At 40.6% G+C, this 27,446-nt stretch overlaps 1 protein-coding gene across 1 annotated transcript; it reads left to right on the top strand.

The window, feature by feature from the left end:
* The first annotated feature begins 71 nt into the window (after positions 1-71).
* Positions 72-27,446, top strand: ncapg (non-SMC condensin I complex, subunit G). The gene is made up of 22 exons (XM_034189202.1): positions 72-162; positions 427-544; positions 1,843-2,076; positions 2,429-2,657; positions 3,440-3,585; positions 3,765-3,849; positions 3,945-4,137; positions 4,224-4,373; positions 5,373-5,513; positions 9,973-10,096; positions 10,448-10,537; positions 12,272-12,460; positions 13,904-14,014; positions 14,343-14,462; positions 17,350-17,586; positions 17,689-17,870; positions 17,993-18,158; positions 20,328-20,495; positions 24,901-25,024; positions 27,040-27,084; positions 27,158-27,227; positions 27,308-27,446. Exons 2-22 carry the CDS (start codon positions 437-439, stop codon positions 27,432-27,434), a joined length of 3,039 nt encoding a protein of 1,012 aa, XP_034045093.1. The 5' UTR covers positions 72-162; positions 427-436; the 3' UTR covers positions 27,435-27,446.

Genomic DNA, 27,446 nt, shown 5'->3' with positions numbered 1-27,446 from the left:
ACTTTTTTTTATTTGTCACAGTTTAGGCCAAGTGGTGGCAGTAATGCACTAGTATGCTGCTTTGGAAACCGCCATATATTAATTGAAGAAGAACTTTGCTGTTTCGCGGTCTCGCGAGAACGACTGTAGTTGAATTTGAAAACAGGCGCCAGTTTAGAAAAGGTAATACATGTATATTTTATTTCCAGTTGGCGCTAATGTGCTTGTTTTGTAGCGAGGAATGTGTTTTACTGTAATATTTGAGTGAAAAACACCGTATTAAAATGGCTGTGTGGAACATTGTTGTGTTTTTTCCTTAAGCTAACAAATGTTAGCATAGATTTAACGCTGAACTGACAAGTAAATAAACAGTCCATATAAAAAATAAAAAGGTATTAGGTAGTTGTTTGAGTGACCCCATATTTTAATATAGTTGTTTTTTTTTAGTGGCGGAAAGATGACTGCAGACAGTGAACAAAACATTAAAGAGACTTTTGAGCGCGCTCAGAAGAGTCACACTAATAAATCAAAGCTGGTGGCAAACCTGAAACAACGTTACAACAAAGTAAGTATGAAGCTGCTCGTTTTCATGTAAAGCCTTTTTATTTTTATGACAAGACAAAGAGCTTCACAGTAGGGAAAATAATGTAATACAACTAAACTCAGGAATCACTTCGTTGAAGACGTCATAGCTGTGAATTAAATTGTTCCAGTACTTGCAAATAAACACTTCTACACTTACGTATGTTCCACATAGTATCTAAATTTGAAATATTCTGGAATTGGACCTGGGCCATTTCAGAATTCTACTGTGCAGGACATCTGAAAGTGGGCAAAGCCATGGTTCCACAAAAATTTAACCCTAACTTGGACCTAGTCTTAACTCTTTAGAGTTAAAATTAAGATTAGGATTAAGATTAAATAATTTCAGTTTTGGGTACAGGTATGGAAGGCAGAATGCCTCTGATTGGCTGATCACTGTTATGTGACAACCCCTGTGTTGTCTCTTTCGTTAACACAAACCTTAGCCGTAACACTAACCCTGATACACGGGACTTGAAGTTTTTCCCCCATGTGTTTAAAATTTTCGCGTAGCTTTCTACGTCTCGTACCATACCTGTATTATTCACATTTTGAAATGTGTGTTCCATACCTGTACACACTTTGAATAATTTGCAAGATTGCTGTGCAACTGAGAAGTGTTCAGCGCACTTCCAGAAATGGCGGTTAGATTCAGGAGTGCAAATATATCAGAGTATGTTCTGGTTCAAATACTGTTCGGAAACGTTACACCGCCTAACACATATACATCTGTGAGTGTGGCAAGACTTGTATTCAAGAAAGGTTTTAGCGACCATCTAAGTTATCTACTAATAAACAAGTAAGGCCCCACTGACAGAAGGGAGCTGGTCCACGTATGGCATTCATATTTTGAGATGCATCTGGAACACATGGATTGTTGATGTTCTTGTTGACATTGTGGCTGGAGTTGCATGTAGTTTGTAATTCTTCATTAGACGTGAATTGTTTTGTGTAAATGTTAATTTGAACATGGAATTATTGATGATGGAAAAATGCAAATAATTTGAGTGGACGAATAGTGCATTTCAGATATGATCAGTTTCTCTCCTTTTCTTGTTTTTGTCATGAATAGAGTATTTGAGCTTTTAGCTGGTGATTGGAATAACAATGTTTTAAAACTGGAAATTTGAGCTTTATGAAATTAAAATGTGATTATTTGATATTTTACAAAGTAATCAACTACCATCAAAATTAATGATCACAATGAAACATTTATTTATTTAATTATGTTTAATTTCTTCTTGTCCACGTCCTTCCCTTGTTGCCAAATGACTTCATCAGCTTGAGGATAAGACACTGTTCCATGAAGAGTTCATCCACTACCTGAAATATGCCATGATTGTGTACAAGCGTGAGCCTGCTGTTGAAAATGTCATCGAGTTTGTGGCAAAGTTTGCCACAAGTTTCCAGCCTCAACCTAAACCTGAAGATGAGCAGCAGCAGGAGGAAGAGGATGATGACGACGCTGAAGATGATCACCCATTTCTGAGTTTCATTTTCAACTTCCTCTTGGAGGTAAATACAGCACAGTATTTGTATATTTGCTGTGTGTTTAATTGGGATTCATGATGTAAGTTCAGTTTTACAGACATAAATAGTGATAAAGTAACTTTTAAATAAACTGTCATCTCCAAAACCCTTCATTTGATGTAAGCTCCAACATATTCTTTTAAATCTCTAATTTGGAATTTGCTGTACAGAGAAAAGCTGTGATGCAGCTGATAGATTTTTAGGCTCACTGTGTATCATATTGCTGGATTCTGTTTTTCATTATCACATTTCTGTGTGGGTTTCCTTTCTTCACCCTGTTACTCCTCTTTCCTTTGCTCTGAACATTCTCATGTTGTTGACCTTACTCTCTTCTCAGTCTTATAAAGCTAACAGCCATGCAGTGCGGTTCAGAGTGTGCCAGCTGATCAATAAGTTACTGGGCAGCATGGCGGAGAATGCCCAGATTGATGATGACCTCTTTGATAGCATCCACCAGGCCATGCTGATCCGTATCACTGACAAGTTCTCCAATGTGAGGATTCAGGCCGCTTTGGCTATGACCCGACTTCAGCAGCCACAAGATCCTGACTGCCCCACCATTAATGGTTTGTATTCAGTTCAGTTTTATTAACTGTTTGGAGCGAAGTGACTGACTTACAAACTGTAAACGTGCAGCTTTGTGCAGTATGCATATTTTTCTCCTCTGTCTACACTGAAAGCACAACCAAAGTGCACTCTGACCCCCTTGTGGCTGAACTTTGTCTGTGCAACTATTGCACAAAGCGTTTTAATGTCAGCAGATTGAAAGTAACATATCTTTTTTGCATGGAGGGATTTTCTGGTTGGTACAAGACAGAATTGTACTATGACCTGGCTACAAAGGCAACCACAATGCAAAGTGCCAGCACCCAGACGAGGATTACAGATCTGTAATGTATTAGGATTGTGGCTTTGTGGATTATATGATGACACATGATGCTGTAGTTGACACTCTCTTCTGCATAACCAAAATACAGAGTTAGCAATAGTTTGATGATTGCTGTCCACATACAAAAAGAAAAACCTAAAGATGCACAGAGAATAGCATATTACATTTAAGGATATAATTTGTTAGGAATTACAGATTAATCGTTCAGGTGTATTGTCTCACTTTGTTTCTGCACCATCTCTTCAAAAACAATCTGAAGGGTGATTATTTGAGAATGTTTCTATTGGGGGACCCCCCTCCACCCCCCCAACATTTTCCCCTTTGGTTACCTTTAAAACAATAGTGTTTCTGTGCACTTCATGGCTCTAAATTAATAGATTTTCTATTCAGTATCCTTTGAAGTATTCTTTGCTGTTTGTGGTTTTCTGTATGATAAATGTTCCATCTTCTGAAATTTAGCTTATATGCAAATTCTGGAAAATGACTCCAATGCTGAGGTGCGGCGTGCTGTACTGTCTTGCATTGCAATGTCCCCTCGGACCCTCCCCAGAGTGCTGAAACGGACTCGGGACATTAAAGAGAATGTCCGTAAACTAGCCTACGAGGTAAGAAACACACATAGGAGAATTGTAGATGTGTTCACATACAGTAGATAGCAGTTGTTGGCTCAAGTTATTTCTCTTGTTATGAAGTTTGTTGTTTGTTGTTGCAGTTGATTCCGTTAATAGACATTCTGATTCAGCATCTGAGCAAAAATATTTTCTATGCTTCTTCTTTGTTTAAGGTTCTGGCAGATAAAGTGCATATTAAAGCTTTGACGATTGCACAGAGAGTTAGTCTCCTGCAGCAGGGTCTCCATGACCCCTCAGGTACTGGATCTGTTTGTTGGACTTGTTTTACAACATTTCGTTTATCTTGTTGCACTCAGCCAAAAGTGAATGAGCCAAGTGCTTGTGTGTTGTAGAAGTGGTGAGGGAGGTGGTTTGTTCTCGTTTGCTGCCAGCCTGGCTGCTTCGGCTAGATGGAAACGTTATCGAGCTGCTTCACAGGCTGGATGTAGAGAACTGTGCCCAAACAGCTCTGGACACACTTAAAGCCATCTTCAATATAACACCTACTGAAGAACTGCTGCAGAACAAAATGCAGCTTGACAACAGGTACCTTTAGGATGTGAACACTCTGAGGCTAATACAAGAAATCGCTAATAAGATGTCTGATGGTGGTGGTTGTGTGTTTACAACAGGAAGGTGATCCCAGAGGACTTTCTGTCCTGTGAAAATGTTCTCTACTGGAGAGCTCTGAGTGAATTCTTCAGGAGTAAAGGAGATGAAGGTGATGAAATGCTGGAGCAAGTGTTACCAGATGCTGCCACTTTTGCCAACTATCTTTATGGGTAAGAGAAGTGACAACAGTCGATTTAATGATTGTTTGTTTTTCTTCCTGTCGTAATGAATGTCAGAAGCAGGGGTGGTGGCCAAGTGGTTAGCGGGCTTGGTTTCAATGCAGAAGGTTCTCAGATTCAAATTCAGACAGTTTTACTGATCCCTAAAAGGGCAATTCATTTCACACCCACTTACCTCAGACAAATATACAGTAATTAATCCACAATTATTACTAGTTGAACGTAATAATGGCCCACATCAGAATTAAAACAACTGCACATATGCATTTGATTGTTTATGTATGCTAAACTTTGAAACAGTCTGTCATCCGAATTGAGGAAATGTGAGTGTGGGAGGGCCACAGCAACACGTGTTTGCGTAGCCAGCTTGGGGGGGAACCCGGAGCTGCCGCAGCTAAAACTGCGCTGTGCCCCGGAGGGGGAAGCGACACGTCATTTCTCCCAGGCATCGAGAACATAGCCCACAGGGTAGGTTCCATCTGGGCACGCAGAGTCCCCCAGCCCTGATGGTTCAAACTCCACCCCTGCCACATTTCTCCATGTAATGTGGTGTTGCATCAGGAAGGGCATCTGACATAAAACGTCTGCCAATTGAACATGTAGATCCACCTCGGATCTGCTGTAGTGACCCCAAGTGAAAACAAGGGAGCAGCTGAAGAGACTCACTTATCGTAATTTATGTCAGAGATGGTGCTCCTTAATAAAAGTGAAAATGCACCAGAGACCTGTTTGTGGCCAAGTGTCAAAAGGATGTCAGTTATTATGGATTGATTGTAGTGGCACTTACTATGTGGCCTTCAGAATTTGTAACCAGTTCATAATGACTTTAGGCAGGTCTGTGCTCTGTGAGTGAGAGGGTTCTTATTTGCAGGTATATTTCATGTTGGAAAAACATTCTGTTGTTTTATTGCTCATTAAAGGTATATGATCGCTCTGGTTTCTCTGTATTTAACCTGTTCACGGTGCAGTTTCCATCTGTGTATGTTGTAGATATCTGAAGGCGCTGCCCATGTTGTCAGAAGAGCAGAGAGCCGACTTCACCCAGCTGGAGCTCTCCATGACCAAAGAGTTCATCTCCCAGCAGCTTGTCCACCTCATTGGCTGTCTGGACACTAAGGAGGAAGGTGGACGGTAAGGCGATGTGGTCCTGCAGGCATAACTATAAACATGGTGGGAGAATGATGATTTAATGTTTACACCACACATCTGTGGAAAGTGAGCCACAAAAATACCTCTATCAAGAATGTGCGACAAAAAAGCACTCGGTGTAGATGTTGTCAATCACTCATGTGAATTTTAATGGCGGTTGGTAACCACACTTTAAAGTAAAAGCTTTGTCTGCACACAGTCGATATATCGGTGATGTTATTAACTTCACACCAGTAGTAGTTTTTGTTGTAGTTTTCAGATTAACATTTTTTCCCTGATTGTCTTTTATGAGTACAAACTTGGTAACTTGTCAGCGGAATTTTTAAAATGTACAACAACTGGCCAGTTACTACTCTTAGCAGCACTGCTTATCGGTCTGGTACTTTAACAGTATTCTTATCTGTACTTTTTGGGGAAAAACAAAACATTAAAAACAGAGTTAATCATGCTTTATTTTCTATACAGTGCATCCAGAAAGTATTTACAGCACTGCACATTTACCACATTTTGTTATGTTACCTTATTCCAAAATGGATGAAATCCTTTTTTTTTTATTTTCTTTCTCAAAATTCTACATGATACCACTTAATTATTTTTTTTAAAGATTTTTGCAAATTTCTTATTATTAAAAAAAGAAATCACATGTAAGTATTCACAGCCTTTGCCATAAAGCTCAAAATTGAGCTCAAGTGCATCCTGCTTCCACTGATCATCCTTGAGAAGTTTCTAGAGGCTTAATTAGAGTCCACCTGGAGTAAATTCAGTTGATTGGACCTGCCTACATATAAGGTCCCACAGCTGACAGTGCATGTCAGAGCACAAACCAAGCATAAAATCAAAAGAATTGTCTGTAGACCTCCAAGACAGGATTGTCTTGAGTCACAAATTTGGGGAAAGGTACAGAAACATTTCTGCTGCTTTGAAGATCCCAATGAGCACAGTGGCCTCCATCATCTGTAAATGGAAGAAGCTCAGATCCACCAGGACTCTTTCGGGGAGAAGGGTCTTAGTCAGGGCGGTGACCAAGAACCCGATGGTCACTCTGTCAGAGCTCCAGCATTCCTCTGTGGAGAGAGAACCTTCCAGAAGGACAACCATCTCTGCAGCAATCAACGTGTATGGTAGAGTGGCCAGATGCAAATCACTCCTTAGTAAAAGCCACATGGCAGCCTGACTAGAGTTTGCCAAAAGAAACCTCAAGCACCCTGACCATGAGAAACAAAATTCTCTGGTCTGATGAGACAAAGATTGAACTCTTTGGCATGAATGCCAACTGTCAGGTTTGGAGGAAACCAGGCACCATCCCTACAGTGAAGCATGGTGGTGGCAGCATCATGCTGTGGGGATGTTTTTCAGCAGCAGGAACTGAGAGACTAGTCAGGATTGAGGGAAAGATGAATGCAGCAATGTATAGAGAGATCCTGGATGAAAACCTGGGGTCTCATGCACAAAGACTTGCGTGGATGCTGGCATAAGCACAAAAATATTCAGATGTATCAGAGTGTGCGTAGGCATGGATCTGTGCACGTTCCGTTTGTACAGCCCACTGAACACGGAATTGAACGCGGAACCAAACTCCTCCCTGGCCACTCCCCATTTAAATATGTAATTTCATGTAAATAAGCCCTTTGAGCAGGGACTCCCCATGCTGTCACATCAAACAACACAAACAGAAAAGACACTATAGATGACAGCAGGGACAGTTTATTCAGTACGCTGTTAAACAGATTGATCATGAAACTGGAAAAGTGTTTGTGGGAGCTACCCGAACGCGCGTGTGTGTATGTGTGTGTGTGTGAGGCTGCCGCAGTTCTGCGCACAACTCCAGTATCAGTGGCCTTGGTAATCAAAATCAGTTTGAGCCAATTATTGTCATTTGCAAGTAATTCCTCACATTCCCTGAATACACCCTCATGTCAGATTGGACCATTTGCAAGGTTCTCTGATGCTAACGCAGCAACTGTTAGTGCCATTTTATGCATCACTTTGCACATGGTTTTATATCTGTCCATATAATTGCAAACACATGAGTGTGTTAATTGCTCATCACTGTCTCTGATGAGTTCTGATTTTCACACTAACGGTTCAGCGTCACCTACGTGTCCGCAGTGGAACAATAGCTGTAGAAATGTGTGTATGCCAGTCAGGATTTTTGCATGACGCACTGCACATTTCCACGGTCATTTCACTTTTGATATGTTTGAACACTGGCGTGGAGACGGATGTAGACCACGTTTCTGTGAGTAAGCACTGCTTTGTACATGAGGCCCCATCTCCAGAGTGTTCTTGACTTCAGACTGGAGCGACTGTTCATCTTTCAGCAGGACAAAAATCCTAAGCATGCAGTCAAGATATCAGAGGAGTGGCTTCAGGACAACTCTGTGAATGTTTGTCATGGAAAAAATACGGATCTGACCACGGTGAAAAATAATAATAGTAAAAATATAAGACGTTTCTGAGAGAAAATGATCTTAGGTTTGTTTTTAATTTTGAAGCTTCAAAAACAGAGTTCAGCAGGTCTGGAGGAAAAGTGCAGAAAGTGAGAAGTGAGCAAAAACTGTGGCTGATACGTTTTTTTTTTAACAGGCTGCAAGCAAATCTTGTGGGTGGAGCGGAAACCATGAATACGAAGCTTAAACAGGAGTTTTAGTTTACTGGCAAACATTTTGATATAGTGCTGTGAGGCACTTCACACAATAGCTTGATACATTTTAAGGAGTAAGACTATGTGTAACAGCCGAGGTCAACTTCAGCAAATGGTTAGAACAGTGATGCAACAGAAATTCTCCCAGACTGAGGTGCTGGGGTTTTGCAGTCATGGGAAGGCAATGAGCAGGTCAAATGAGTTGAAATGCATAAAGTGTAAAATGTATAAATTGCCATTACAAAGGTGCATCAACAAAATATTGAGCAAAGGGTGTGAATACTTATGTACATGTGATTTATTATTATTATTTTTGAATAAATTCCCCCTCAAAAACCCCAACTTTTTAATGTTGTCATTATGGGGTGTTGTGAGTAGAAATTTGAGGGAGGAAAAAAATTATTGTACTCAATTTTGAAATAACGCTGTAACATAAAATGTGGAAAAAGTGAAGCACTGTGAATGTTATCAGATGTACTTTATACCATTTAATAAGTCCAACCACACCTTTGAGCGTTTACTTCTCTCTGCTATCCCTAGTTCTCTCTCTCTCTCTCTCTCTCTGTGTGTGTGTGTGTGTGTGTGTGTGTGTGTGTGTGTGTGTGTGTGTGTGTGTGTGTGTGTGTGTGTGTGTGTGTGAGAGCAAACAAGTGCTGTCAGCACATTGACGGGGTCCTGCTTCTCACACACTCGCGCGCACACACACACACAGAGCCAGTGAGTGTGAGTGCTGTCAGCACAGAGACAAAGAGAGGAGTGATAGCTGCCAGCGAGAGACAGACATACACACACACACACACACACACACACACACACACACACACACACACACACACACACACACACACACACACACACGAGCTGCGTCTTTTGTCACAAACACATGGACACACATACACAAGCTGCCAGCGTGAGAGAAGCAGAGAGAGAGAGCTCTAAATTTATTCCCTTGCTTTTTCCAGCACTGAAAGCAATACTGAGCGGAGCTTATCGATATTCCAGTATTTAAGAATTGAGGCCCGACCTATACTGGGCTTCAGTACACATCCCTAGTGTGCACACAGGCAACCATGCATCTTGGCCTCATAATTGTTTTATTGTGGTTTTATGGGTTTCTTCCATCAGTCAGTTAAAGCAGCTGATGTGACTGACATAGTTTAGATATTGAGCTGGGCAGCGTTTACACTTAAGAATACAACTGCAGCAGAATCTGTTATTGTTCATGTAGCTCAGACTCCCGTTTAGAAAACGGACTTTATTTCATGAGCTATGGATGTGAATAAGTGTTTTCTGTCATGGATTAAAGACCTGTACCGGTGAAACTTTCAAAGAGTGAAACATTCTTTTGAGTAAAATTGCGTTTAAGCAACACTGACTCAAGTTATTGTCTGTTTGCTGCTGGTGCAGCTCTCATGAGGTATAAATACATATGAACTGTGGCTCATTGTAATGTCATCAATGGAAGTGAAAAGGTTTCAGGAAACGTACATGTAGAAAGTAAAGAGAAAAACAAAAAATGTTATCCATTTGGGAGGAAAATATAAAACTATGACTTAATCATTCCATTTTTCTGTAGAACATTTGATGTGGCATTTATTCCATCACTTCAGTGCGTTGTATGGCTACATGCACCCCTACAATATCCTGACCAATATTAGTTGCACGCAAATATACGAAATACTTTAAAAGGATAGTTTTCTCTTACAGTTATCTTTGAGGAAGAACTTGTGAGGTTAAAAAATGTGAACTATCTTCACTGTGTCTCTCTGTGTCACTGTGTGACGTGTGTCTCTGTAGAAAACGTGTACTAGCTGTACTGCAGGAACTGTTGGCTCTGTCACAGACGCCATCCTCCCTCGTCTCCATGCTCACTGAGAAGCTGCTCACCCTCATCCCTGATGACAACAGACGCATACAGACTGTGAGTCCCAGCACATACAGACACACACGAACCAGCACTACCAGTTCATCATTGGACATGATTCAGACATGTAAGGAAGATGAAGTTATTTAGGCATAAATGAATGAATGAATGAATGATGGACATGGGCCTCTACAGATCTTTTGTGTGAGTACACGCATTGTAAAGTGGGGATGGACTACTTGTTTACCTGAGTGGTTGGGAACTTCAGATCCAGGGTGAGGTCTTACAGCTCACACTCCCACACCTGACCTGAGAGGATTTTTTTTTCTATTCAGTCTCATTTCCATTAACTGTGTGGTGTTTGTTTTTTGTTTTTATTTCTTTGTTTTTTTGTCTCCCTCCACCCAGATGGCAGAGATCATTTCAGATGTGCGTGAGCCAATCATGGAAGAGTCTAAGCCTATGGATGAGAAGGAGAGCCGTCGGCAGCAGGTCCAGGTGAGGAGTCCTCAGCCAAACAACATCACAAAGTTTCATTCAGATCCCTTTGATTGGCACAGTGTGGAATCAGAAATGTTAAAGCTCAAGGGTTTATTTGCATATCACACACATTTCCTTCTTTTCCTCTTTCACCACATTAACTCACTCAGCCAATCAGAAGCTTGTGCACACCAGATTTAGGTATTCATGTGTTGGTACAGCATGAAGAGATGCTGCATGCAGTTTAAATGTGGAATCTAAAAGTAATTTTCTGAATTTGATTTCTCTGCACTCAAACAGTGTTCTGTTCTTTGTTTGAATTCCTTCTCTCCTTCTTTGTGCTTCTCCATCCCTCACTGGCAGTTATATTTAGGGACAACTAGAATGTGTCAGGTCAACCTGTTTTTTTCTTTTTCTGTCCAGGTCCATTCTTCTTATGCTTTAAGTTTTTTTGTTTTTCTTCTTCCACTTTGAATTCCAGTTTCATTACATTCTGCTAGTTTAATAATCATTTGTTAATTTTGTTGACTATAATATGCTCAAAGGGACTGTTCTATAGCTGAGAACTTTACTTATATTTGTGTCTCTTTGTTTAATCTCCACCATTCCCACAGCACACACTTTCTAAATACCAAATAAAAGGTTTTGTGTTAATTATTTTCAAAAAGTAACAACTAGTTATTGCATTGAATGAATGAAGTTGAATAGAGTGTATTCTTGTGCCATAATGTGTTTAAGGGTTTTATCATGTCAAATGAATGAAAATGTGTATGCCTATGCTTTGATAGGTGTTCAACTGATTTATGATGGTTTTGAAATGATACAGTATGATACGGATTGATTAATGATTGAAATATGTGCTTATGATAAATTGTATTGAACATGTTGAACTGCTGACAGATTTGTTGACTCTCAAACCAGTAAAGTGTTTTGGTGTAAGGTTTTCATAAATAACATATGCTTAAGTAGGGTGTAACATGTTGGTTTAAAACATGTCAGACATTGACCATTTTTAATAGTCATGACTAATGCCTGACATGATGTTTCATGATATGTTCAAAGGTCATGAGGTCAAGATGTGTACTGCAAAGAATCACTGTTTTCTTGTTTTCATCTCTGTATGAGAACAGGTCCATGTGTTCAGTTCAGTGGCATCATTGTGTTTTTCAGACACTTTCAAGGTTGCCTCCCAGATAACAAATAACCCAGTTATTGTTTTCCCTCTGGAAGCAAAGTTCTTTCACACAGTCAAAATATGAGATCACTCACATTTTACAGAATGCAGAAGTAGCAATTAATTTTGAACAATACAGTCATTCAATTGTTCATTATTGATCAGCATAGTTTAAACATAAATGTACAAACCATTTGATTATAAACAGAGGCAACAACAATATTATTTGCAGTACACATCTTGACCTCATGACCTTTGAACATATCATGAAACATGTCAGGCATTAGTCATCACTTTATTAAAAATGGTCAATGTCTGACATGTTTTAAAACCAACATGTCACATGTTAAATATTGAACACAAAACCTTTTATTCAGTTTGGTAACTTTTAGCATTGTTAGCATGCAAAGCTTATTATGAGTAAAATAGCATATATTTTCATTTATTCATTACATCTGTCATTCATTTGTTTTCCTTTTCGTTCTTTTCCACCCAGCAGTCAAGAATCCTCTTAAGTGTGTTTCATCTAAACAACTCTCGTCTTCCTTCACTTTTTTCATTTCTGTCTTCCCAAAAAGCTTGCAGAGGTAAAGGTGCGAATCATGGAGGCAAAACAAGCTCTGGAGGACTGTATTACAGGTCAGGAGTTCAGCCGTGCAGCAGAACTGAAGGACTCCATCACCGAGCTGGAAAACCAGAGGAACCAGTTCATCCAAGACATCGCAGTGAGCAGTCAGCCAGCCGACAAGGAAGCCCGCACCGAGAAGGTATGAGGCTGGAAAACACCGGTACAGATTTAACCCTCTGAGTCACGGCAACCCACCAGTGGGTTTGAATGGTAAAGGGACTGCGTTTATATAGAACTTTTCCATCTGAAACAGAAGCTCAAAGCACCTCACAATGATGCCTCACATTCACCCATACCGATGTGAGAGTGCTGCCATGCAAGGTGCTCAACTGCACACCGGGAGCAACTGTGGGATTAAGGACCTTGCCCAAGGGCCCTTAGTGATTTTATGATCTCAATGAAGTTTGAACCGAGGAACCTCGAAAACTTGTGGGTGCAGTGAAAAATGAGCCCACTGTGAGTAAAAAATGTGGCTGGAGCAAAGAGCGAAAGAGGAAGGGGGAAAAAAATCATAGAACTCACGGTGTTGAGAGGATTCATTAATTTGTCATTACCTCCGCCAAGGAAGTTATGTTTTCGGTCGCATTTGTTTGTTTGTCTGTCTGTCAGCAGGATAACTCAAAAAGCTTTGAACAGATTTTGATGAAATTTCGTGGAGTGGTTGGAAATGACAAGAGGAACAAGTGATTTCAATTTTAGTGGTGATCCGGATCGTGATGCCATAGACATGCTAACACGTTAGCATGTCTATGGCATTTTCAATGTTAAAAGTTAGCATTAAGCAGTTGCAGCTGTCATCTTGTTCGGGTGCATTTATTTTCAAATTGTAATATTTCTTAAATTTATTTTTGTTGAAATTTTGTGGAGTGGTTGGAAATGACAAGAGGAACAAGTGATTAAATTTTAGTGGTGATTCGGATCACGATCTGGATCCCGATGCAAATGCGTTGGCATGTCTATGGCATTTTCAATGTTAAAAGTTAGCATTAAGCAGTTGCAGCTGTCATCACGTTCGGGTGCATTTGTTTTCAAATTGTAATATTTCTTAAATTTATTTTTGTTTATATATTAATAATCTAATGATTATTATATACAATTTTAGAGAAAGAGACCAAAAGAAATAGTTCACTGTGCCAAGGAGGGAATCTCTTTAGGGTCAGTGACCCTATGGCCTTGTTTAGAGAAGTGTTTCATAAATGTTAAAAAATTCATATATTTCCAGTTTAGTTGAATAATAAATTGAATTTTGTCTCTTATTTGTTTTTGTCTATAAGCACATGCAATATCAATATCAGTGCTCAGATGACAGTAGCTTCTGGGAAAGGTGCAAGTTGCAATAAACTGTGATGCCAAGTGCTAAGGATACATGCTATCCAGTCACAGCAGATGAAACTTTTTTTTTTACTACTGAGCAAACATCGTTAGACTTTTTTAGGTTCAATGATTCCACGGCGTGTAGATGTTATGGCGTCAGTGACCCCATGGCCTTGGCAGAGGTTTGCACTCTCCGAGTGCTTCTAGTTGAAAGTAAAATGCTGTTTGTTTATAAAATAAGTGAGGTGAAGGTTTAATTCTCTTTCAGAATGACCCAGAGACTCTTCTGAGGTGTCTCACCATGTGCACTGAACTGCTGAAGCAGATGAACATCAAGACTCCTCTTGGTCCAACCGTGAGCGCCTTAATGACGTCACTGGTATTATAACGCCCCCCCCCCCCCCCCCCCACCCACACACACACACACACCTACTGTTGACTTACAACACCTCCACATCATCAGCTCGATCTCTGTGGGAAATCATTATCATCAGAGCAGCTGAAATGCCTGAAATGTGGCTCTCCTTTTAGTATCTTTTAATGTTTCCCTGTCTCATCTCAGATATTAAATCATTTATGAATGGATAGAAGCCACATTTATTTACTACCGTTGTACATTTTAGAATGTACAGTAATTGTAATTTTGGCTTTCTTTTAGTGTGTGTGTGTGTGTATAAAAGTTGTTTAAAGTTGGTCTTCTCTCTCAGGTCTTGCCCTGTGTAGCAAATGCTCATCCTGCAGTCCGCAACCTGGCTGTTGTGTGTCTTGGAACGTGCACACTGCACAGCAGAGAACTCGCCAAAACACACCTGGTCCTGTTGCTACAGGTGATATCAGAGATGCAGTTTTCCATCTAATGTTCACACTAAATGTACACTGAACAACATGCTGCTTCATGCACAATTATTACCTCTGCCAACAGTTTTCACCTGTTTGTTTGTTTATCTGTTTGTCAGCAGCCTAAAACCCACAGTTTTTCATATAGCATTATGACATTTTTACAGAGGATTCATATCCTGATAGGCAAGAATTGATACATTTTTCAAGGTCCTTTAATGTTGAATGAATATTCACAAATTCATAACATTGAATTTCTTTCATATTTGAGAGCATTATGTAGTATGGTATCCTTTATTGACTAAAAAAGTTTGATCCGGATCTGATCCAGATTTCAGATTTTGTGGCCATTTAAATTTAACATTGAAAACTTCATTTAATGTACAGTAGTGCTCAGAGTACTGGTAGTGCTATGTGACTAAAAAGATTAATCCAGGTTTTGAATATATTTCTTATTGTTACATGGGAAACAAGATACCAGTAGATTCTCACAAATCCAACAAGACCAAGCATTCATGATATGCACACTCTTAAGGCTATGAAATTGGGCTATTAGTAAAAAAAAAAAAAAAAAAAAAGTAGAAAAGGGGGTGTTCACAATAATAGTAGTGTGGCATTCAGTCAGTGAGTTCGTCAATTTTGTGGAACAAACAGGTGTGAATCAGGTGTCCCCTGTTTAAGGATGAAGCCAGCACCTGTTGAACATGCTTTTCTCTTTGAAAGCCTGAGGAAAATGGGACGTTCAAGACATTGTTCAGAAGAACAGCGTAGTTTGATTAAAAAGTTGATTGGAGAGGGGAAAACTTATACGCAGGTGCAAAAAATTATAGGCTGTTCATCTACAATGATCTCTAATGCTTTAAAATGGACAAAAAAAAAACCAGACACGTGGAAGAAAATGGAAAACAACCATCAAAATGGATAGAAGAATAACCAGAATGGCAAAGGCTCACCCATTGATCAGCTCCAGGATGATCAAAGACAGTCTGGAGTTACCTGTAAGTGCTGTGACAGTTAGAAGATGCCTGTGTGAAGCTAATTTATTTGCAAGAATCCCCCGCAAAGTCCCTCTGTTAAATAAAAGACATGTGCAGAAGAGGTTACAATTTGCCAAAGAACACATCAACTGGCCTAAAGAGAAATGGAGGAATATTTTGTGGACTGATGAGAGTAAAATTGTTCTTTTTGGGTCCAAAGGCCGCAGACAGTTTGTGAGACGACCCCCAAACTCTGAATTCAAGCCACAGTTCACAGTGAAGACAGTGAAGCATGGTGTTGCAAGCATCATGATATGGGCATGTTTCTCCTACTATGGTGTTGGGCCTATATATCGCATACCAGGTATCATGGATCAGTTTGGATATGTCAAAATACTTGAAGAGGTCATGTTGCCTTATGCTGAAGAAGACATGCCCTTGAAATGGGTGTTTCAACAAGACAATGACCCCAAGCACACTAGTAAACGAGCAAAATCTTGGTTCCAAACCAACAAAATTAATGCCTCGCAGATGTGAAGAAATCATGAAAAACTGTGGTTATACAACTAAATACTAGTTTAGTGATTCACAGGATTGCTAAAAAAGCAGTTTGAACATAATAGTTTTGAGTTTGTAGCGTCAACAGCAGATGCTACTATTATTGTGAACACCCGCTTTTCGACTTTTTTGTTTGTTTGTTTTTTACTAATAGCCCAATTTCATAGCCTTAAGAGTATCATGAATGCTTGGTCTTGTTGGATTTGTGAGAATCTACTGAATCTACTGGTCCCTTGTTTCCCATGTAACAATAAGAAATATATGCAAAACCTGGATTAATCTTTTTAGTCACATAGCACTACTATTACTTTGAACACTACTGTATACTAGTGCATTGCCTGTGGTGATCTACGTGCTCTAGATTGAATAGTGTTTATAAAATGGGTAGCTGACAGTTTTCAAGGGTGGTGATAAATTATGACAAGTTTCTATAATGAGTTAGAATGGCGTGTGAGTCCAGAATGTAATTATCAACATTCATTGTTCAGTCCATAGTTTCTTCAAAAATATTAGTCCTATCAACATTCCGTTTTGACGGTCTTGACCCAGAATATATAAACATATCAAATGGCAAACGTCAGCTCTCCCCAGTTTCTCCATGATCGAAGCCATACACACGCACACACACAGAGGCCACTTGGCTATTAATATTTAGATTTTGCATTATATCTCAATCAGAAGTGCCTCAGTCATTCTCATTTTTCTGTTGTGGATTTACCTACACCACCAAAAATAGGATGGAGGTTCCAATTTTATGCCTGTTTGTCTGTCTTCCAGTTATCAGCCAGAACTAAGTGACAAAAAGCGATGACAAATTGTGGAATTGAAAACTAGTGTCGGCAGAGGTTTGTGCTCTGTGAGTGCAGTGCTCTAGTTTTGTCATTTGTTTTTTAGCCTTTAGCTTTAGCAGGCCTTAGCCATTAAGTTTAAGACTGTTGTTGGTGCAGGAGGTCATGGAGATTTTTGTGGTGTATAGAAAAGTGAACATGTAGTAACTATATTTCTTGTATATGTTGTTTACTATCCTGATTGTGTAAATGTCACTTATATACATGCTGTTCATATTCTTGAGCCGTTTAGGTGGGTAGGGAGAATTCCCATGCAATAAAAAAGCCTTTCAACCTACCATTCCTGGTTCTCAAGACCAGGCACTGAAATGGCTCTACTCTTCTTTTTTTTAGATATTTAGATAAACTTTAGTATACACTATTAGAGTTCTACCTTAGATTTGGAATGTATAATAGAAGACATACCTTACTGAATTTTCATGACAGGAACAGCAGCTCCATGCCAGGAGAGTAATGTTATGATAGTTGTCTTTTTTTATTTTTATTTTTTCTAGATTGCCCAGTTGGACGAGCTAAAGATCCGAATCAGTTCCCTGCGAGCCATCATCGACCTGCTGCTGGTGTTTGGTTTCCAGCTGGTCACTGACATATCTGCCCCTCAGGTGACTCCACCTTCCCAATCGCCAGGCAGACAGGAAGAGGAAGTGCCACTGGCTGAGGAAAAGGGCGACGCACCAGAGGACACAACACAGAGCGTACTTGTGATGCTGTCTGACTTCCTGGACAGTGAGGTCTGTCTGCACATCAGAACTCACACATAAAATTAAAAAGAAATTATGATGATAAAAAGCTGATTTATTTATTTAGTTTATTTTCTTTTTTCTGTCTGTCAGGTGTCTGACCTGCGTACGGAGACAGCTGAGGGCCTTGCTAAGCTAATGTACACAGGTCGACTCTCCAGTGCCAAAATCTTCTCCCGTTTGGTGTTGCTGTGGTACAACCCACTCACTGAGGACGACACACGACTGCGTCACTGCCTCGGCGTCTTCTTCCAACTCTACGCACGCAAGAGCAGGTCACACATACACATGGATTTAATTCTTTCACCGTTCAAATATTCAGAAACTAATCAAATGTAGACTGTGTTTTTGTGAAGTCAGTTTTTGTTAATTTTTATATTATTTTTATGTCCGTTAGAGCCCACCAGGAAGTTGTGGAGGAGTGTTTCCTGCCGACTGTGCGGACGCTGATGAACGCACCGGCCACCTCCCCGCTCGCCGAGGTGGACATCAACAATGTGCTGGAGCTGCTGGTTGAACTGACACGACCCAGTGTGCTCATTAAACCGTCAACAAACACAGAGGTAAGAAACCGCCAAACGTGTCAGAATAAAAAGGCCTGACAGCATGATATATGACAGCATATATCAAAATTATTTTAAAAATAACAAAATGCAACATGATTTTCTTAAAAATTACAGACCAACTAAAAGGAAAATAAATATCTTCAAGGGTGAAATGGTCATGCATTTCTCTTGGTTATGCCTAAAAGCTTTTTAATTTTTTTGTACAAGTATTAAATGTTGAATTTAAACATTAGCGCTGTGATGATTAATCAACTATTACATTCACAATTATTTTGATAAATCATTTAAAAAATCCAAATTCTTTGATTTCAGCTTCTTAAATGTGATATATACAGTTGTATGCAAACTTTTGGGCACCCCTGATAATTTTCATGATTTTCCTTTATAAATCATTGGTTGTCTGGATCAGAAATTTCAGTTAAATATATCATATAGCAAATGAACACACTGATATTTGAGAAGTGAAATGAAGTTTCTAGCATTTACAGAAAGTGTGCAATAATTATTTAAACAAAATTAGGCAGGTGCATAAATTTGGACACCCTTGTCATTTGATTGATTTCAATAATTTAACACTAATTATTGGAACACAGACTTGGTTTGGTAAACTCATTGACCCTTGACCTCCTTACATAGGTGAATCCAGTCATGAGAAAGGGTATTTAAGGTGGCAAATGTTTCCCCTCTTTGCATCTCTTAACAACTCTCAAATTACCTGAAAACAAAGATTCTTCAACATCATGGTTTAAGGGAAGGATACAAAAAGCTATCTCAGAGATTTCAGCTGTCAGTTTCCACTGTGAGGAACATAGTGAGGAAATGGAAGACCGCAGGCACAGTACTAGTTAAGGCCTGAAGTGGCAGGCCAAGAAAAATCTTAGATAAGCTGAAGCGAAGGATGGTGAGAACAGTCATAGTCAACCCACAGACCTGCTCAAAAAAGACCTACAACATGATCTTGCTGCAAATAGTGTCTCTGTGCATTGTTCAACTATACAGCGCACTTTGCACAAGATACTATATGATGCTGTAATGCAGAGGAAGCCTTTTCTGCGTACACAGCACAAACAGAGTCGCTTGAGGTATGCTAAAGCACATTTGGACAAGCCAGCTTCATTTTGGAATAAGGTGCTGTGGACTGATGAAACTAAAACTGAATTATTTGGACATAACAAGGGGTGGTATGCATGGCTGAAAAAGACCACAGCATTCCAAGAAAAACACTTAAAATTTGGAGGTGGTTCCATTATGTTGTGGGTCTGTGTGGCCAGTGCAGGTACTGGGAATCTTGTTAAAGTTGAGGGTCACATGGATTCCAGTCAATATCATCAGATTCTTGAGAACAATGTTCATGAATCAGTGACAAAGTTGAAGTTGCACCGGGGCTGGATCTTTCAACAATACGACCCTAAACACTGCTCAAAATCTACTAAGGCATTCATGCAAAGGAACAAGTACAACGTTCTGGAATGGCCATCTCAGTCCCCAGACCTGAATATTATTGAAAATCTGTGGTGTGATTTTTAAGCGGGCTGTCCATGTTCGGACACCAACAAACCTGAGATGTTTTGTAAAGAATCTGTTTTGTAAAAATCTTACAAATGACACACATCACCCTCATTTCGCCTCACGTCGTGGAGTTCCCAACTGAGCGTTTTGATCGGTCTTGCTGTACACAGCAGATACATTTTATTTGAAAAAAAAATGCACGCTTTAACTGTTATATGCCGCACACTGGCCTGTTCGAATTGTAATTAAAATCCACCCTAGCCAGCCGCTACTACGTAGTAGGTAAAGTGTGATGCTTGCTACCTGACCTGAGTACAGCGTGAACTGTGAAAATAAGGGCTCCATTGAGCAGGTCATGATTTAATATATAAGGCTGACCGTGTGTGTGCATTCGTGCACGTACGCTTTCAACCTAAGGGCCCTATTGACCTCCCCCTTGGTGCCCCCAGTCACCATAGCAAGTTTGGTGTTGATTGCCGTGGCTATGCATAGCGGAATATTTTGCTGGGGACAAAATGATGAATCAAGAAAAATAATTGATGAAACATGCAAATAATTTTTACTTGCAGCCCTACTAAATGTTATTAAGTAGCAGCTTCACGACTGCAGTTTTAGGGACGTTTGTTAATGGTTGTGTGTGTGTGTGTGTGTGTCCAGGAGGTGTGTGTCCATGATTACCTGGCAGTGCGTATGTGTGGTGAGATGCTGAAGGACCCGACGGCGCCTGAGGTGCGTTTCTATGCCAAGATGCTAAGCAACCTGGAGCTCAGCAGAGATGAGATGGTCAGGAAGGATTTACAGACGCTGCTGCAGGAGCTGATCCAGGTACTCACACCTTTTTATACCAGCAGGTTAGAGGCAAGTCAGGATACACAGAACTACAGTGGGGTTCAGAAGTATTTGGACAGTGATGCACTTTTTGTTTTGCCTCTATGCACCAGCAGTGGAGTTTAAATAAAACAAGATGGGACTGTTAGCTTTTGAGCTGACCTAAATCCTGTAAAAAAAGTAGAAAAGGGGGTGTTCACAATAATAGTAGCATCTGCTGTTGACACTATAAACTCAAAACTATTATGTTCAAACTGCTTTTTTAGCAATCCTGTGAATCACTAAACTAGTATTTAGTTGTATAACCACAGTTTTTCATGATTTCTTCACATCTGCGAGGCATTAATTTTGTTGGTTTGGAACCAAGATTTTGCTGGTTTACTAGTGTGCTTGGGGTCATTGTCTTGTTGAAACACCCATTTCAAGGGCATGTCCTCTTCAGCATAAGGCAACATGACCGCTTCAAGTATTTTGACATATCCAAACTGATCCATGATACCTGGTATACGATATATAGGCCCAACACCATAGCAGGAGAAACATGCCCATATCATGATGCTTGCAACACCATGCTTCACTGTCTTCACTGTGAACTGTGGCTTGAATTCAGAGTTTGGGGGTCGTCTCACAAACTGTCTGCGGCCCTTGGACCCAAAAAGAACAGTTTTACTCTCATCAGTCCACAAAATATTCCTCCATTTCTCTTTAGGCCAGTTGATGTGTTCTTTGGCAAATTGTAACCTCTTCTGCACGTCTTTTATTTAACAGAGGGACTTTGCGGGGGATTCTTGCAAATAAATTAGCTTCACACAGGCGTCTTCTAGCTGTCACAGCACTTACAGGTAACTCCAGACTGTCTTTGATCATCCTGGAGCTGATCAATGGGTGAGCCTTTGCCATTCTGGTTATTCTTCTATCCATTTTGATGGTTGTTTTCCATTTTCTTCCACGCGTGTTTTTTTTTTTTTTTTTGTCCATTTTAAAGCATTAGAGATCATTGTAGATGAAGAGCCTATAATTTTTTGCACCTGCGTGTAAGTTTTCCCCTCTCCAATCAACTTTTTAATCAAACTACGCTGTTCTTCTGAACAATGTCTTGAACGTCCCATTTTCCTCAGGCTTTCAAAGAGAAAAGCATGTTCAACAGGTGCTGGCTTCATCCTTAAATAGGGGACACCTGATTCACCCTGTTTGTTCCACAAAATTGACGAACTCACTGACTGAATGCCACACTACTATTTTTGTGAACACCCCCTTTTCTACTTTTTTTTTTTTTTTTACTAATAGCCCAATTTCATAGCCTTAAGAGTGTTCATATCATGAATGCTTGGTCTTGTTGGATTTGTGAGAATCTACTGGTACCTTGTTTCCCATGTAACAATAGGAAATATACTCAAAACCTGGATTAATCTTTTTAGTCACATAGCACTTCTGAACACTACTGTGTATATATATACACTCAACAAAAATATAAATGCAACACTTCTGGTTTTGCTCCCATTTTGTATGAGATGAACTCAAAGATCTAAAACTTGTTCCACATACACAATATCACCATTTCCCTCAAATATTGTTCACAAACCAGTCTAAATCTGATAGTGAGCACTTCTCCTTTGCTGAGATAATCCATCCCACCTCACAGGTGTGCCATATCAAGTTGCTGATTAGACACCATGATTAGTGCACAGGTGTGCCTTAGACTGTCCACAATAAAGGCCACTCTGAAAGGTGCAGTTTTGTTTTATTGGGGGGGATACCAGTCAGTATCTGGTGTGACCACCATTTGTCTCATGCAGTGCAACACATCTCCTTCGCATAGAGTTGATCAGGTTGTCAATTGTGGCCTGTGGAATGTTGGTCCACTCCTCTTCAATGGCTGTGCGAAGTTGCTGGATATTGGCAGGAACTGGTACACGTTGTCGTATACGCCGGTCCAGAGCATCCCAAACATGCTCAATGGGTGACATGTCCGGTGAGTATGCAGGCCATGCAAGAACTGGGACATTTTCAGCTTCCAAGAATTGTGTACAGATCCTTGCAACATGGGGCCGTGCATTATCCTGCTGCAACATGAGGTGATGTTCTTGGATGTATGGCACAACAATGGGCCTCAGGATCTCGTCACGGTATCTCTGTGCATTCAAAATGCCATCAATAAAATGCACCTGTGTTCTTCGTCCATAACAGACGCCTGCCCATACCATAACCCCACCGCCACCATGGGCCACTCGATCCACAACATTGACATCAGAAAACCGCTCACCCACACGACGCCACACACGCTGTATGCAAACTGATTGATTCAGCAGCTGTCAGAGTGACTGGTCTCAGACAATCTTGGAGGTGAACATGCTGGATGTGGAGGTCCTGGGCTGGTGTGGTTACACGTGGTCTGCGGTTGTGAGGCTGGTTGGATGTACTGCCAAATTCTCTGAAATGCCTTTGGAGACGGCTTATGGTAGAGAAATGAACATTCAATACACGAGCAACAGCTCTGGTTGACATTCCTGCTGTCAGCATGCCAATTGCACGCTCCCTCAAATCTTGCGACATCTGTGGCATTGTGCTGTGTGATAAAACTGCACCTTTCAGAGTGGCCTTTTATTGTGGGCAGTCTAAGGCACACCTGTGCACTAATCATGGTGTCTAATCAACATCTTGATATGGCACACCTGTGAGGTGGGATGGATTATCTCAGCAAAGGAGAAGTGCTCACTATCACAGATTTAGACTGGTTTGTGAACAGTATTTGAGGGAAATGGTGATATTGTGTATGTGGAAAAAGTTTTAGATCTTTGAGTTCATCTCAAACAAAATGGGAGCAAAACCAAAAGTGTTGCGTTTATATTTTTGTTGAGTGTATATGAGAGACATAATCTAAAAAAAAAAAAAGAAATCACAATGTATGATTTTTTTTTATAATTTATTTTTATGTTACTGCTGCAAGTAAGTATTTGACCCCCTACCAACCAGCAAGAATTCTGGCTCACACAGACCTGTTAATTTTTCTTTAAGAAGCCATCTTATTCTGCACTCTTTACCTGTATTAATTGCACTTGTTACCTGTATAAAAGACACCTGTTCACACATTCAATCAATCACACTCCAACCTGTCCAACCATAGCCAAAACCAAAGAGCTGTCTAAGGACACCAGGGACAAAAGTGTAGACCTGCACAAGGCTGGGATGGACTACAGGACAACAGGCAAGTAGCTTGGTAGAAGACAACAACTGTTATGATTATTTATTAGAAAGTGGAAGAAACACAAGATGACTGTCAATCTCCCTCGGCCTGGGATTCCATGCAAGATCTCACGTTGTGGGATAAGGATGATTCTGAGAAAGCTCAGAACTACACAGGAGGACCTGGTCAATGACCTGAAGAGAGCTGGGACCACAGTCACAAAGATTACATTAGTAACACATGATGCTGTCATAGTTTAAAATCCTGCAGGGCAGCAAGGTCCCCCTGCTCAAGCCAACACATGTGCAGGCCCGTTTGAAGTTCACCATTGACCATCTGGATGATCCAGAGGAGGCATGGGAGAAGGTCATGTGGTCAGATGAGACCAGAATAGGGCTTTTTGGATTCAACTCCATTACCATGTTTAAAGGATGAGAACAACCCCAAGAAAACCATCCCAACCGTGAAGCATGGGGGGTGGAAACATCATACTCCGGGGGTGCTCTTCTGCACAGGGGACACGATGACTGCACCGTATTGAAGGGAGGATGGATGCGGTCATGTGTTGCGAGATTAATAACCACATAAAATCCATACAGGCATCAGCTGCTCACACAAAGAACAGCCAGGTCCGTAAGTATTTGCACAGTAGCAATTTTCTGATTTTACATTTGCACAGCGCCACAGTGGAGTTCACATTAAACAATATGTTTGCATTGTAGAGTTTTAATTTAAGGATTTAGCAAATAATCATACATTAACCATGTGGTAATATGGACATTTTGAGCAGTCCCTCCATTTCAGATTAAATTCAAGTAACTCATTAGGCAAACAATATGATTCACAACCAGTTCCATACAAGAAAAATCTAATCTATTCATCTCATGTAGTTTCTACGGTCACAGACAGCTTTACCATACGCTTGTTGTATTTAATGTAGAGTCCCAAGATACAATGCATCTCTGTACTTCTGTTTCATGTGGGCCACCCGGGACCCAGGACGTTTCTGCTCCCAGATCAGATCTGACCTGATTAACCAACAATGTTTTAGCATTTCCAGTTATTTCCAGCAGGCACAAAATAGCTGAAAGATTGTGTAGTTGTATTACATGCTGTCCTGGTTTGTTTCTATTGAGGTAGGATGACTCTGCAAACTCCGCCCACTAGTTCTGTACTTACTGTGATGTGAAAGTTCACGTGCCTGTTGTTGGTCTTCAGGTGGTGAAGGGTCGCGCGTGTCTCCGTGCCCTAGAGAAGGTGGTTTGTCAGCTTGTGGATTCTAAAGAACAGCCGGAGGACCTCGCTGGCAGCACCCTGCAGCCACCAGGCGCCAACGCGGATGGTAAAACCCACATTCATGGAGCCTTACCAGTGTGTGCCATCAACCATGTTGTATCACCCTTGGGCAAAGTTAATTACAGTAATAAGCGTTTGACTCCTTAATAATTTTCTTAAAGTATATCAAAAATAAGCCGTTGACCATTCTGTCAATGTGATTGGGAATGAACTTGTGGTCAGGGGCCAAATTTAACAATAGTGTTATGAAAAATCAAAATAGCAGCCTTAATCCTGAGATTTCAGCAAATTAATTTCATCTGCAATTTTGAAGTTTCAAGGTTTAAGATGCTAATTTAGTTATAGAATGTAGCTCAGTTTAATTAGTCATTGACACCCCCCCCCCCCTCCCCCCCAAAAAATAAAAATAAATAACACAATTAGACACCATGCAGTAAAATTGACATTTCTGGTCAGTGGCGGGACAAACTGTTGGTTTCAGTAGGACGAGCAATCTGGTGCAGTTCAACAGGATTAGAATTTTAACCCCCAAAATACCCATCGCTGTGCATAGGGACACCCAAGTCCAATTAGTCCAGTATCCTTAAGGTAAAGCCCCTTTCACACTGGTGTATTCGTAGACCTGCGTATTGCGGCATTGTTTCATTTAAGTACGCCCAAAATGCGTGCATACTCAGCCTTTTTCCGTGTTTGGTAGATCTGCTTGCAGCTGCGTGTGTTGGCTTTTTAATGTGCACACAATCGTGTGTAGCCCTTGCCACTATTTAAAACCAGTTCACTCCTGTTGGCTGTGCAGCACACATCGCTGCATTTGGAAAACAGTGGACTGTATCATGAGGATTTACAGTTTCATTACTGCCACGTATGTAGCCAAAGCTGCTATTTTCTGCCTCTGTGGAATTGCGCTCTGTTCTGTACTGCACAGTGTGGTGCGGCTCAGAAACGGTTAACATTTTTTTTGTCTTGGTGGATCATTTTCGTTGTGTACAGATGCTGCTGTGACTCTCCACTGATTTGATCAGACCTGATCGATCAGGTCCACTGATGATCACACCGACATGCAGCGACGGCGCTTTTATTTTAAAGTCATAGCGCTTATTCAGGTTTGATCATCCCACACAGAGTGAGTGAAGGAGAGAGCGACAGAGAGTGAGCGAGCAACCGACCTGCTGTTTCGGTTGTATTTCTGGATTATGAGTTGAGGTTCGATTCCCTATCCTAAGCACACACGTCCATCAGCTGTTCTGATCACACAGAGGCGCTGCTGCTGCATGATCATGTTCTCAGCTGATTGCTCCGGATGCATGCAGTTTTCTGCGCAGACCTGCTTAAAACTGTATTTTGTGTCCAGCACTCTACACCGAAGAAAATTAAACATGTTTAATTTCTTCCATCCTACACGCGTAACCCTCAGCATACTGCTGTGTTGGGAGCAAAAACTCGATGTAGAGCTGCTCAACTCGGCGTAGATGATACACCACAATACGCAGCTGTATGAATATGCCACTGTGAAAGGGGCTTAACCAAAAACCTTTGCAAACTCTGTGCCTGTTTAAGTATTAGACTTTTCTTTATTAAACTTTAATTACAATGCAAACATGTGACACTGTCTTCTCGCAAAAACGCCCACTTATGGCAATGTCCATTAGATCATGTACTTCTGTTGCTGTAGCACACTCAGCCTGGTTTTAGTTTTGTAAACATAAAAATAAGACTGTTGCATGGGCACTGTGAGCACAGTCTACATGAGACAAGATGGCAGATCTGCTGTACCCACACTCTGACTTAAGTCTGGTATCTGACAGCTCCTGGTTAGCTGAGTACATCAGGTCTACATTGAAAAAGTAAAAAAAAAAAAAAAACGATTAACATTGTCACACCTGAAAAGAAACATCTATTTTAAAGTAATTTCCTTGAACGCTGACTGGGTTTCATTGTAGATGGTAAAAAAAAAAAAAAAAATCTTGGGTTCAAATCTGATTCCCTACCACTTTTTCCTTCATTGGGCAAAATTGCTGCTTGCAGAATTATTTTTTTTTTAACTCTTCCATATTTTCCCAGAGGTAACAGAAGTTCCGCCCAAGTCTGCGAGGAGAACCAAAAGAGGTAAGAGAGCTTTGAAGATCTATCTAAACCTATCGTAAGTGGGCGGGGCCATAACCTGGCTGTTTGTGCACAGATCAGACAAAAGAGGGCACAGCTAAAAGCAGCAGGAAGCCAAGCAGGAGGATGGAGTCATCTGAAGAGAGGTGAGTGTTTCCTCACAGCATCTTCTCCTTTTTCATCCTTCTATTCATCTTTGTTCTGCTCTCTTTTGTTGTCTAACCAGTGATGGAGAGAACGTTCCAAATTCTGTTCCTGTGGTTCGTCCACCACGGAGGGCAAAGACTGCGTGTCTGGAGAAGACCAAGCTGGATCTCAATCCCCTCATCGACCAGGAGGCTAACATCTCGTAGCACTCCAGCGAA

Source organism: Thalassophryne amazonica, chromosome 15 (assembly GCF_902500255.1).
Source record: "Thalassophryne amazonica chromosome 15, fThaAma1.1, whole genome shotgun sequence".
In the NCBI taxonomy this organism is placed as follows: Eukaryota; Metazoa; Chordata; class Actinopteri; order Batrachoidiformes; family Batrachoididae; genus Thalassophryne; species Thalassophryne amazonica.
Note: the sequence above shows the minus strand (reverse complement) of the source record. Positions and strands in the feature narration are given on the sequence as shown.